This window comes from Balearica regulorum, chromosome 21 (genome assembly GCF_011004875.1).
Source record: "Balearica regulorum gibbericeps isolate bBalReg1 chromosome 21, bBalReg1.pri, whole genome shotgun sequence".
NCBI lineage: Eukaryota > Metazoa > Chordata > Aves > Gruiformes > Gruidae > Balearica > Balearica regulorum.
The window spans coordinates 3,174,733-3,188,194 of record NC_046204.1 but is presented as its reverse complement, the minus strand read 5'-3'; the positions used below and the strand labels follow the sequence as shown (position 1 = coordinate 3,188,194).

The window sequence follows — 13,462 nt, the reverse complement described above, 5'->3', positions numbered from 1 at the left end:
TCCTCCAACCTTCAGGTGGGCCGTTCTCTGCAAATCTGAGAGCACCATCTGAAGTGCCAGCCTCCAGACGGTGCAAGCAAGAAAAGCCGGGAAGTGTGTGGGAAGAGAAGTGTGTGGGAAGTGTGTGGGAAGTGTGTGGGAAGGGAAGGGAAGGGAAGGGAAGGGAAGGGAAGGGAAGGGAAGGGAAGGGAAGGGAAGGGAAGGGAAGGGAAGGGAAGGGAAGGGAAGGGAAGGGAAGGGAAGGGAAGGGAAGGGAAGGGAAGGGAAGGGAAGGGAAGGGAAGGGAAGGGAAGGGAAGGGAAGGGAAGGGAAGGGAAGGGAAGGGAAGGGAAGGGAAGGGAAGGGAAGGGAAGGGAAGGGGGCCTCTTGCTATGTCGGTGCTACCACAGTGGCTGTTTCCTACATCCTGGGGCGAGGTCACGGTGCGGGGACAAATCCATACTTCCTGCCAAAACCTGGGTTTATCAGAGAGAACAAAGGGGTGATATTCTGAAAAGAAACGGAGCTGTGGGAAACAGCATTGTTTCACGGAGCTAGAATGGAGCAGGAACAACTGACATGCTTAAACAGCCATTTGTCAAAACAGTTACGGAGATTTCTGCATTACTCCAACATTGCAAAAGGAGCAGGACCACGCTGATGTTTAAGCTGGTATTCTTCTCAAGTGCATGGGCATAAAACGGCCTCAAAGCAAGCCCGAAGTGTGTATACTTGCATAACATAATTTTCTTTGTCATAGGAGTACAGATAAATCTCCTTTAGCTGCTCCCTACGACCATGGATACTTTACTGTAGCTAAATATGTGGACCATATCTATAAAATCTACGCATGTAGTATACTGTATTTTCAGCCCAATGGTCAGAGATTGAGCAGACAAAACCATATGTCAGTCTCCTTTCTGTACTGTTAAACAAAGACTGGCACAGCTGCTTGGATGCTGAGAAGGGACTGCAAGCTATATGGCTGAGCCTCTGTGCATCTGAATGCATGTACATGCAGGCCATACAGCTAAATTTTATTCCCATAAAATATCCTCTTACCTTATCAACAGGCAGGTGTACCCAACCCTTGGAAGCACTGCATGTGCACATATGCATTTACACACATGTTCACACAGGCTGTTTCTATTAGCAGTAGCATTTAATAAAGAGTATGGAAATTAGTAAGCCTTGCTGTAGTGTGATGAAGCAGACTGGGTATGCAGAGAACAGATTATCGCACGCTCCGATATTATATAATCTGTTTAGACTGTGCCACTTTATGCTTATTTAAGGAATGAATGAGCACTTCACTCTGGGATGTGCCACCCATGAGTTCTGACATCATCCTTTTAATCCACTGTAATGAATATACTGCTTTGCTTTTTAGCCATTCCCTTGCTATATCCGGTAAAAGTTCTGTATTAGAACGATTACCCTCAGACACCATGTGTGTGTTATTCCACAGCGAATTAAGCGACAGTTAACTGTATCAGAGCAACAGAATGTTCTCCGCCTCCCTCAAGAGGAGACCTGGCATATAAGCAAAGTAAAATTCTGCAGATAAGGTGAAGCATTAATTTTTTCTGGTCCTTTCTTCCTTCCTATACATCAAAGGCTCTGAACAGAATTCCCTTCTTTACAAAATGAGAGGCCAGAGGAGACAGCAACATAAAAAGATCTGTAGATGCACTGCTTTAAAACAAACCCTCTCCAGTAAGCCAAAACATGTACCCCACCAAGTGACAAGAACAGAACATTTTGCCAAGAGATTTGTGATGGGGCAATTATCTTGCCTCGTTTTCTTCTTTTTGGGAGCAGTGGCTCAGAGGAGTAATCAGCTCCAGCAGCAACACGTGTGGCTTACTCACTGCTTCTTTGACCTGTGTTAGCGTTGTCTCACCGAGCTTTTCAGGGCAGATACACACACGCCTAGGCTCTGCTCATATGCACGGGACTGGTGCCAGTTTCCTCACCACCAAGCAGGTGCAGGAAGAAACACATGAAGACTCTTCTCTAAGCCTTCTGGAGGAATGGAGTCTCCAGCATACCCTGTCCTCTTTTCTAACCTGTCACAATAGAAGTAGAAACACTTTTCCCTTTCTGCTGGCAGCTCTCACAGCAACGGGCAGAACATTAAGCACGATGTTTTTCCCTTGCTGGTACATGGCCAGCCACGATGGGTGTTGTGACTGCAGTTATGGGCAGCTCCTTCTGGGCTGAGGGCCAGCCTGGCTGCAGCTAGGCATGGATGCAGTGGAGTGCAGGAAATCAGCCTCCACCCTCCTTGCAGTCCACAGAAATAATTACTCAGTACCCTAGTTCTGCTCCCTGTCCTGGGGGGGCCTACCGAGAAGGCAGCTGACAGCTCACATTCTGGCTGCTGCGTACTGGGGAGCAGAGACGCAATTCACCTCCACGCAGCCTGGAAGATACACGCATCTCCCCGGGGCCGAGTTACTCCATGTAATCCATCCCCTCGGCCCAGGACCGAGGCACACAGCTCCCCAGCGCTCCAACGTACTCCATGCCGGGAATTCTGCAGCCGGCATTGCTTGGCTTGCCCATTCCAAGATCTTAACAGAGCAGGCTCTGCAGTGCCTCAGAGAAGATAAAAAAGCAATTAGAAAGCTACTGGCAGGTAAAAATCTCAGCCTTCCCTACTGTCCATGATGCCTGCCACCCCCTCTCCCTCCAAGTCTGCAATTGCTGGTCAAAGACGGGACAAATTCTGCTCTTGGTTCATCTTCCATTCCCCACAGGAAAAGTTAGCATGGCATCGTGTTAGCATAGAGCTGAATCTACTTTCTTTTTTTTTTTTTTTTTTCACTTCCTTTCCTCCAGCCCCATTTTTAAAGCAAGCTTTACATTAGCCAGGAACCACATTAATTATGGGAAGAGATAACAACCTATGTGTGTAATGTCTGAAATCAGAACATAGCCCTGATGCAGAGAAGAACTGCAAGCAAACAAGCAAGCACTCTTGGCTCCAGGGAAACATTCTGTCCTATCCCAAAAATTCAACCAAACTTGGATTGCAGGTCTGTTTCAAGGGCTCTTTTCGTTATCCCAGATAACCGGACTTACAAAGCTAGCAGTAGCCTGTTTTTTTAAGCAAAGCCAGTGCTTAGGAAGCCAGAAAAACTCATGGTTCCACTGGCTTTCCTGCTGCAAAAAATTAATACTGTGGCTGAAATTTCATAGTGTTATGAAAGCAAGTTTTAAAGGGACCGTTGCCATTTCAGAAAAGCTTGGGATTCCAAAGCTCTCGTGCTTGATTTTCATTCCTCTCTCCTGTCCCTGCTCTTCCACTCCCCCTTGAGAACAGAGCAGTTTAGGATGCTCTGAGTTGAGGCTTTACGGGCTTAGCAGTTTCAGGTGGCTTTTATGTTCAGGAATTAACGTAAACTCATTTTGCAATGGCTACAGGAAATTGCTAGGCGGTGGGGAAACTGGATCTGCCACCAGCCCCATGTATCTGAACAGGGGCTAGGCATGCGTGTTTGCCCTGACAAACTATGTGAGACAGTTTGGACGCAGCCCAGAGACAGCTGCGGCCAGACCCAAAGTCACTCTTGTAGCTCTGATTACAGGTCTGAGCCTTCGTGCTGTTCCTAACCCCAAATAATCCAGCACACACACTTTCCATCCTGAGTTCATCTGTTACCCTGTTAAGCCCTAATACCAAACAGAAAGTCTTCGTCCTCCTTATATCCACTATGTGACTTGAACAGGGTCTCTCAACTCACTGTACCTGTGTTAGTAACCCCAGAATACGTGCCCTACAAATCAGAAAATAGCGTTTAACCGGGAAAGGGACTTGCAAGATTCCCCAGCACGGATTTAACCAACTCAGGAGTTGTAGCAGAATTTACAATGCCCTGATCTGTGCATTAGCAGATGAGACAGTGCTTTATTCCTTATCCAGTGATTATAGGCCAAAGCTGAACTGCCCTACTGACAGTGCAAAACTGTGCAAAAGCACCCAGATCATTAGAGGCTACGTCACTGATAACATCGATAACGAGCAAGAAGCTCCCATCTCAGGCTGTCTGGCACAGGGGACACCAGCCAGGGAAAGCTGCCAGACATGCAGTCCAAGCTCCTCGAGGCAAAGGATTCTCCACCATGCTGTTGCATCCCTTCTCCCTGACCAGACTGGAGAGCAGCCTTGATGATGCCACTGACACCAAAAAAAAAAAACCCCAGCCTGACTCCAGGAGTCTGCACTGTCTTCCTGTCTCTGGGAGGCATACCGAAGGTAAACGGACGGCTTCTCTCACACGGGCTGGGAGAGGTTCCTCGTGTGTGCGGCAGCAGTGCGTTGCCCTCCTTTCTAGCCCTCCTCCCCTCGGAGCCCACTGCTGGAACGCCATACTTTCCTACCTAAAGGGATCACCAGAAATAAATGATGAATCAATCGGTGCTGATGGCATCACATCACTGAAGGTGCTTTGTCATCACAAACATCAATTACTTCACAGGCTCTTGACTCAGATACACAGTGTGACCCTTCCATCCTGTCCCTCTCGCTAAGCGAGGGAAAATGAAACAGAGGGGTTGTTGAAATGAATAAAAGGGACTTTCCTCAGTCGCACAATTGCCGAGTGGCAAAGCAACTCCCCGTTCTCCACACTAGCTACAGAGAGCCTGGGTTCCCTTCAGATGAAGGCTCAACACCATTCTTTCCCATCACCTCCACGAAACCGGCTGTGTGGCACCTTTCCAGCTTCCTGAGCTCCGACAGAGTGAATGACAACGGACTCTGACTTATCCCTAGAATGCAAAGCTCGCTGGCTTTGCAGTAACACACATTTTAACAGGAGCCTGTCTAGAGTCCATACGAATGAGAATACGCCAAATAACGTTTCATTGAACTCTTATTCTACGTGCTCACTTGGCCATGCTGCAGTCCTTCGAGGACCAGCGTTGGAATCCAGAGACAATGCATGGTGCCAAGACAACCAGCAAAGCACAATTATCAAGACACGTGGCACTCTCTGAGGAGGAATGGATGACTCTCCCACAGATAATTTCAATAGCGCAGATAAGCTAGCATCAGCATCTCGCAGCTGCATTACCTCTGGATCGAATTACCCTCTTCCACCACAGGGTTATTGCTTTTTGGGGTTTTGGGGTTTTTTTTCCTTTTAGCAAGCTTTGTCATCTAACTTCTAACCCTCTTACATTCTTTATTACAGTTAGAAAACTAGCAAAACCCTGATCTTGGCTTTCTCAGTGGCTTTTGGCCATCCTAACAGGATGAGGTCTACAGTTCCTTGTAGCATTGCCCCTCTGGAAGGTTTGAGGGAAAGCAGTCCAGACTCACACCCTTAGCATGTGACAGCCAGTTTCACACTTTGCAAAACTTCTCCTGCAAAATCATTCAGGTTGAACAGCTTTCTCCATGCATTTATCTCCTGGCAACCAGAAAGCGAGCCAGGGAGAGAGAAAAATGTCAGGTCAGAAGACTATCACTGACAAAGGAGATTATTTTTAACTCTGTGTAGCCACCTACATCCCAGCCAGCAGAAGACAACAGAGAGGAACAGCTACTGAAAATGAAAGCAAGCAACTTCCAACTCAGAAAATGATCTGTTAGACAACTAGCAACATTCCAAAGTTTGCAGATGTTCTTACAGGGCACATACTATTACAAAGCAAGGTGTGTTATAGGAGTGCCAGTAACAAAGTCAATAGTCAAATTATGAAATATCAAAATTTCCCTTGTCCATGTCCTACACTGTGAAATGTATGAGCTATAACTCCCATGAGCAGCCTGAGATATTGTATTTCAGAGTTTAATAACATCCACTGCAAACTCACTGCTTCTAAGTCTTGGCAGTTTTATCCTGGGGGAAAAAAAAAAATTTAAAAAATCCTTTTCTGATTTGGAGAGTTGGAGTGGATTGGTGGGGGTTTAGCTTCAGAACCTTGGCTCTTTGGGATATCCTGCTTACGCAGTTCACAATTCAAAGTTACTAAGGAAACTGCTTGCCAAAAATTTGGCATAAAACATCATTTATGAAGCCAAACCAGAGATCTCAATTCAGTTGTCACCCAGTCAGTTCTCTCATACCAAGGGATTTTCCCTGACTACACATTGAATAAATACCTTCAGATCTGCCCACAGTAACGCAGGCTGAAGGACTGCAGCTTTTTCCTAAATACTTCAGGATTCACATGGTAGTTCTGATGACAGGGAACCTCAGATTAGGGGACTTCTGCTTCCATATACTTCTGTGATACCACCTATGGAGGAAAAAACCCCTGTGCCACGCAAGGGTCCTGCTGTGATCTGCTGTGAACATGATTCATCTGACGCAAGAACAGCTGAAATGTAATGCAGCTTCGACTGCAAAGGGCCCCTTCGGATGGAGTTGTCACAACTACAGGCTTGGTATGGCACATCAGGTACAAGCTGCCACGAATACGCATGTGGAGGAAAGAGACAACCTAACAGATTAGGGATGGACCCCACCATAAACCACACCCCGGTACAACCCCGGTACAGGCCAGATTTGGTTCCGCTTTACTGACTTGGGGTGACTTTAAAGTGATGCTGAAAAAGGGAGGCTGGAAGCCAGGAGAGGAAACAAATCCCCGCTGCATTCGGAAAGCACCACACTGATGTATAGATATGTAGGGGCTGGAGGGACAGGATGGACTGCTGTCACTGGGAGAGCATCTCATGGCTGGTACTGTGAGAGGAAGTAAATATAGTGACATCTTTGCTTTGACTTTTTTACATACTTCAGACTCTTTGACTTTAGAAGTGCGATGATAAAGAGATAAGAAATAGAATAAAGAGATGAAGACAGGTGTTATGATTGATATGGATGATATCATGCTGCTTTTGTGATAATATCTCCTTTCTCGTGCAACTAAACCAGCAAGTGATGGCAATTGTAGTCAGTCTCTGATTCAAAAAGAAGTTCTCTATGTAGGCGTATCTTCACGCAACGGCAATCAGTATCAGGGATCTCACTTACATAAGAAGCCTTGTGTAACAAAAACCAATTGCAAATCAATGCGTATGCTCTTTTTGTTAAACTGATTTAGTTAAACAGATGAAGATTCTTTCTTTGGCCATTCTGGGTGTAATTTAAATTTGCTTTTAAGTAACCTAAGCTAATAAGTTTGGCTTACCTCAAACTGCCTGTCAATGGCGTGCAGTGTCAATAGACACAAATCACGCAGAAGCCACTAAATTTTTTTTCTACAGAGGCCTTCGCTAATACGCATTCACACAGCATGGATGCATTAAAACTGGTTTTGCTAGCTTTAAACTTGTCTAATTTCAATCTGTTATCAGACTTAGCAAGATCAGTTTGACTAAGGGTTTTAATTCTCACCATTCTGTTTGAAACACCCTAGTAAGAGTGAGAAAATATTTTCTAAACATACTTGTTTTTTCACTTTCTTTTCCCCTGGCAAATGACAATTTATTTTTTTCTTGCCGCGTTCATGGAGCTAGAATTACGTGCCTGCATTTTTCTCTGCCTAATGAGAGCCACGATAGCGTGCAGACAGTGCTGCACACTGCTAGAGCAAACATCTCTGGCTCCGTCCCTGGGTCACTGCCTGATGACAGAGCTGCTCCAGGGAGTCCTGGGAGTTTCTGAACTACCGCGTTACAGCCTGCCAAGAAGCTGCGAGGCACGGGGGCGGTGAAGACTGGCACCCCTCGGATGTGGGCATGTGCATGGTCTTGTGTAGGCTGTGCCTCAATTGCAGGTCTCCTTTTCCTGCTAAGCAGCACAGAGGTTCCTCGGTGGCCTGGGGCTTGGATCTATATGGAGGGATGCTGTTAGCTGTCTGTTCCCTTAGGTCACGGTAGCTGTACGGGCTCCTCGTGAGAAGATTCCAGCATGTGAGTCACTGTGCTGCAGTCAGAGCACAGCATCTCCTGGCTCACCCCACTGACACGCAGCCCGCCCTGCAGTGGGTAACCCTGACCTCACAACAAATCTGATTAATAAGGTTAGTAAATAGCAACTACAATAGCAAAGTTAGTTAAGGAAATAACCGCTTATTTCCCTCCCTTGTGGGAATTACCACACAGGCATTTGGGGTTTTCTGTGACCCACAGAGCGCTATGCTACAGCCCGGTCCAACCTCTGCAATTTGCTCCAGCTCTTCCCTTACCCTCCCAACTGCTCCTAGAGTGCATTTGCATCCAGACTGGGTAAAGATGTCCCTACCTGTCCCTTACTACCAAGTCAGTCTTCCTTGAACAAGGAGGGAATAAAGGTAGAGGGTAAACTTGGGAGCTGGCAGCATGCCCAAGGACTTCCATTTTGCAAGAACGAGCCAAATTTACTCATCCAGCACTGTTGCTTAACAGATCTGCAAAGGGCCGTAATGGGTTCTTCTTTGCATCACTCCAGACCACTGCCTTCCTGAGCGGAACAAGTCAGAAACGTGTTCCTAGATTTCCCAAACTACTGCTAGTTAAACAGAGGGCTCTGCACGGCAGGGAGATGAAAGCCACAGCATCCATTGGGGTTGCATCCAAATGTGCTAGAACTGGTCTTTCAAGGTAATTATGTTTGTTTACTGGAATTGAATATACATGTCTCTACAAGATGCCTTGCAGAAATAAGGCTTATCTACCAATCTAAAGATTTATACATATTTAAGTAACAAAATTTTAAAAAAGAAAAAAAAACTTTTCTTTGTAGCAACTGGTCCCTATAAAGTAGGAAGCAATGATGGATTGAGTGTATGTTGAGTATTGATTTGGAGTGTTTTGACATGTAATTGATGGCTACAGTGGACTAGTTTGGTAGCCTTATTATGGGATGCTTAATACAGTGTTTGTTTATGCCTATGCAATATTTTTGGGGGTTGGTTTTTTTTTTTCTCTCCGTGCATAACAAACAGAAAACAATGTGATTACCTCGAAGGCTCACTGTTGAGGGGAAGGGCACAGCCCTTCGCTGGGAAGCGCAAAGGCGCTCTGTGCAGCCGGAGGTGCCAGCAGCAAAGGGAGGGTGACTCCTAGCTGAGGGACTGCTATGGGAAACCTGGATTAAATTTTTGCCTCTGTCTCAGTTTCTGTTGAGAAAGTGTATTATATGCTACCTTCTCTCACTTCATTTTTATCTAGATTTTTGTATATAGTTTAGCTTGTATGGTATTTTATAGTTGTAAGATTTTAGGGACATGTTAGTAAGCATCGCTGCCATGCAGTATGGAAGAAGTCCTGTCCCTTACAGGCATCTAAGGATTCTCTTGTATTACGAACAATTGTAACAGAAGAACTAATTAAAGAATTGGGACGAAGAAGAGTATACAAGGAGGCTAAAATCTGTATCCTTTGAGAAAGTCTGAAGAATTTTATTTTGTTCTCTTTTTTTTTTTTTTTTTTTTTTTGCCATGGCCTGCAAATGTCAGTATTTTCTCACTGTTTGAGGTGTTTGTAGTTTACATATTTTCATTACATTTATTTCAGCCCTCCTGAAATATATAGGCTTATTTCACTAGACTAATCTCTTCTTCTCCCTGTAACAGGCAGACTGTGTCTGGCCATTTGGGAAATAGTTCATAATTCCATGCTTAAATAACTGGCTTTTGATAAAGGTCCAACACAGTGCTCTGAGGGCTGTTTTGTTTTTATGGATGGAGCAGACAGAGCAGAATGATGTTGCCTGCATACTAAGAAACTTGGCCTGAAGCCCACACACACCAAAGGCAAAATAAATAAATAAACATATCAATCAATCTTGACGTCACCAGGAAAAGGGTCACTGCCATGTGGAACGAGACATCTGGACAGTGAAGTCACTGCTCTGGAAGGATGCCACTGAACAGTTCACATGCTCCGCAGCACAATAGGATAAAATGACAGTCAAAAAAGAAAAAGGGGGGGCGGATAAATTTTAATTGATGCTAGGTGAGCAGAGGTTGAAAGAAGGAGCTTCATACCTTCTGCAAACCTGCCCATGCATCCAACTTTTTCCTGATGAAAAACTCCCGTGATTCCAATGCCAGCCAGGCACACAAATAAGACCAGCCTGTCGTCTCACATGACACTCTCCATTACACTTTCGGAACCAGCTTTGGAACAAGAAAGAGCAGGATCTTACCACATAACTAAAATTAAAATGTGTGGAGGAGGATCCTTTCCACAGCCCTACATGTTCCCATATGCAGGGATAAAGAAGACGCACTTGCCCAGGTATTTGCGTTACCTGCAGCTGTACACAACCACACGCGTACATACACAAAATGACAATTGTTCAGAATAGCCACAGCAACAGACCACTGCGGCCTCTCATATGAATCTTCCATCCCAATAAATTATTTTTAAACGCACTTAAAGGAAAATGCAAACTGTTCTATTTAATAAACAAAAAGGGTTTGAGAAGGAGCAACAAGAAATGTCTGCAGGGAAGGAGAGACCCCTTGATAACTCTTTCCCCTGCACGCAGAGCCAACCAACTTGCTTCTGCAGGCTATTGTCTTTCTTTTCCCCCCCCCCGTCCCCGTCCAGGCACAGTATTGAAAGCAGCAGGAGATTGTTAGCTGTGAAAGCTGTGATCTTCCCTTTATAGCATCAGGGCAGCCTAGCCCATCCGGACACCTAGCCAGGATGCTCCTGGCACAATGGAGCATCTGTACCCAGAACGTGGAGGCTCCTCTGCAGCCCTGGGCATTTGTGAAACGGCCTGATTTAAATGCAGCACAGCCAAGACGGAGTCTTTGTTGTCAGAGCCCAGATTCCTTCAAGACCGCTAAAAAAAAAAAAATCCACCCTCCGAGAGATGGGAATGTGACTGCACGGAAAATGACCGTATTTCTTAGCACCAGCTCTTTGGGCGGGTTAAATCAGCACTGTCCAGCTGATCCCCACAGGGTGATGCCAGTTCACCCGGTTAGGAATGGGATCCTGTGCTGCCTGCTGGGTGCTGCAATCAGTCGGTTTTCATCAGCAAAGCGTCCGAACCGAGCGAGGCACCGAGGCGGGCAGGATGCGGGGCAGGGGGGAAGGGGAGGGGGGGTGCAATCCCTGCAGGCCGGCGGCATCCCCAGCACCCGGCGGGCAGCGCCGGGCAGCCGCAGGGGCTGGGGGTCGGCTGGGCCGGTTCCCCGCTTCCCACGGCTCCGGCGGCCGCCCCGGCCCACCGCTGCCCGGGCGCGGCCGGGCGGAGCACGCAGCCGGCAGGGCCCTGCCCGTGTGTCCGTGCGTGTCCGTGTGTCCCCCCCACCCCCCCCCCACACGCACCCCGGCTCACCGCGGCCCCCCCGCCGCCTAAAGCTATTAACGGAGCGTGGCTGCGCCCCGCTGTCCCGCCGCAGGGACTCTCTTACCGGAACCGGGGCGAATCCTTGATGCACTCCTCGAACTCCACCGTCATCCTGCCGGCTCAGCCCGCGGCTCGCTCAGCGGAGGAAGCGCATCGCCCGCCGGCAGCCAAGGACGCGCGGGAGAGCGCCCGCCCCCCCGCGCCCGCCGCACACGCGCCCGCCGCCTCACCGGGGATGAGCGCGCCCCGCGCCGCCGCTGCCGCCGCCCCGCCAAGGGCCGAGCTGGTCCGGGCCCAGCGCCGGGCCGCCCTGGGCAGAAGCGGAGGGCAGGGCCCACACACACACACACACACACCCCTGGTCCCCCACCCTGCACAGTCGGCCGGCGGGTTCCCGCCCGGGCCGGCCCCTGGGCAAGCTGAGCAAGCGGGCGGCGGGGTGGGTGCCCCCGCAGGCCGGCTGGAGGGTCCGGTAGGCTGGGAAACACGGTTCCCTTCCCCTGTGCTTTCTCCTCTCTGCTCTTCGGGTTCTCAGAAGCCACTCGTGACACTGTTTGAAGCGTGTGTTTCTGGGCTGAGCTGGCTGTGACAGTGGCCACCGCCTCGTACACCAACTCACGCTAATTGTGTGTGGTTGAGCGATTAGCCGGAGGTGCGGCCCGTCGTTTGCACGTAGGGTTGCCACCAGGCTGTGTGCACTGTAGGAAAAAACCAAACTGTCCGGGGCGCGCAGTGCGATTCTATAGCGGCAGTGTCAAAAGGATTGGCATCAATCCTGTTACTGCTTAATCTAGTTTTTAATTTTCTGTGCACAGTGGATTTGCTGCTGCCATCAGCCACGCAGTAAATCTGCAGTAACTCCTCCGAAGCCAATGTAATCACCCAAGGAAGGAAGACATCTGGGCTCGTGGGCCCAGCTGAACAGATCATGTTTGCTGCAGGACAGAGCAATACAACGTGGCATGCGTAAATGAGGGTAATTACAATGGGCTTAGTTCTGATCCTGCACCCGTCAAGCACCACAGACAGAAAAAGAGTATAAACCGCATCATTCACTGCAAGTTTTTTATGAATTTCAGACTGAGAGAAGGGCCTGAAGTGTAAATCTCCACGTTTTAAAGAAAATGCATCTTGTGTAATACAGACCCAAACTAAACCCAGGAGTCGGACAAACACTAGGTCCAGGGGCATCTGAATCCATGACAAAATGTCGTGATAAAGCCTTACCTCAGCCATGGACAGAACTGTGACGAAATGAGATGAAATAAATGTTCAGTGCCGCTTCTGTACACAAGCTACAGCTGAGATTCACCTCTAGGCCAGGCTCCCGTGTCCGCCCGAGTTTCCAGACCTCCTTGATTTCTCAGTTTCTTTGTGCGAGCAAGTCTGACACGGTTATCAGATGCTGGAGGATTCTGATGAACGCAGGAAAAGGAATTAGCCCTCGGTCCAGGAGAAGGGGCAGGGTGACCTCTTGTGGCCTTTATTTTATGTGGTTTCATAAAGGTCAAATCGCTACAATTTTTATTTTCTTTGGTTCTTCCAGCAGAGATGAAAGCGTGCGGATGTTCCTGCCTGCATGTGGACGCACAAGCTCAGGGATTAGAAATTACCGTCCTCTCTAAAGCCGAGATTCATCAGTTTCATTATAACAGAGTCTGGATGCCATTGTGCGAGTTGAAAGCTGGTTGGATTTTTCCATTCAAAACAGATCTCAGATTTGTATGAGGGAGCCAGGGATTTTTCTGTTGCTCTCCCTGTTTTGCTAATGCGTTGGGCGATTGTTTATACTGATTTTAGGCTAGCTATTTTACATACAGATATCGCAGTTCAGTATTTTAGAAAGACGAATGAAGATTTTAAAATACAGAACATTGTCACAAAAAAAAAAAAACATCTGCAGCCTTTATTATCGCTGTCTTAGCCTATTTTTGTCCCTGTAGCTGTTATTTACCCTCAGCAAGCGCTAGCCTGCACGCATCCTTTCGTAGGCAGGCTGAAACGGATGAACGCGGGCTTGCCTCAAACGCCTGCGCTGGTTTTTGCGGGGACTTTGACATGGCTGTTGGCGGAGCCGGGAGCAGTTTCACGCGGGGCAGGTTCACTGCGGGTTGGGAACACCAGAGCCCTCGACTCGACAATCCCAAACTCGCCAGTACCCCTCACGCAGGAGAGGAGAGCGCGGGGGGCCGCTCATCACGCTAGTGCCGTGCTCTGGTCTTCACCCTGTG

At 48.0% G+C, this 13,462-nt stretch overlaps 1 protein-coding gene across 1 annotated transcript in view; it reads right to left on the bottom strand.

The window, feature by feature from the left end:
• Nucleotides 1–11,475, bottom strand: part of ACAP3 (ArfGAP with coiled-coil, ankyrin repeat and PH domains 3) — a 95,492-nt gene extending 84,017 nt beyond the window's left edge. Inside the window, exon 1 of the mRNA XM_075773485.1 lies at nucleotides 11,296–11,475. Coding sequence (XP_075629600.1) covers nucleotides 11,296–11,342 — 47 coding nt within the window. The 5' untranslated portion in view covers nucleotides 11,343–11,475. The remainder of the gene's footprint in view (nucleotides 1–11,295) is intronic.
• Between the last annotated feature and the right edge of the window lie 1,987 nt (nucleotides 11,476–13,462).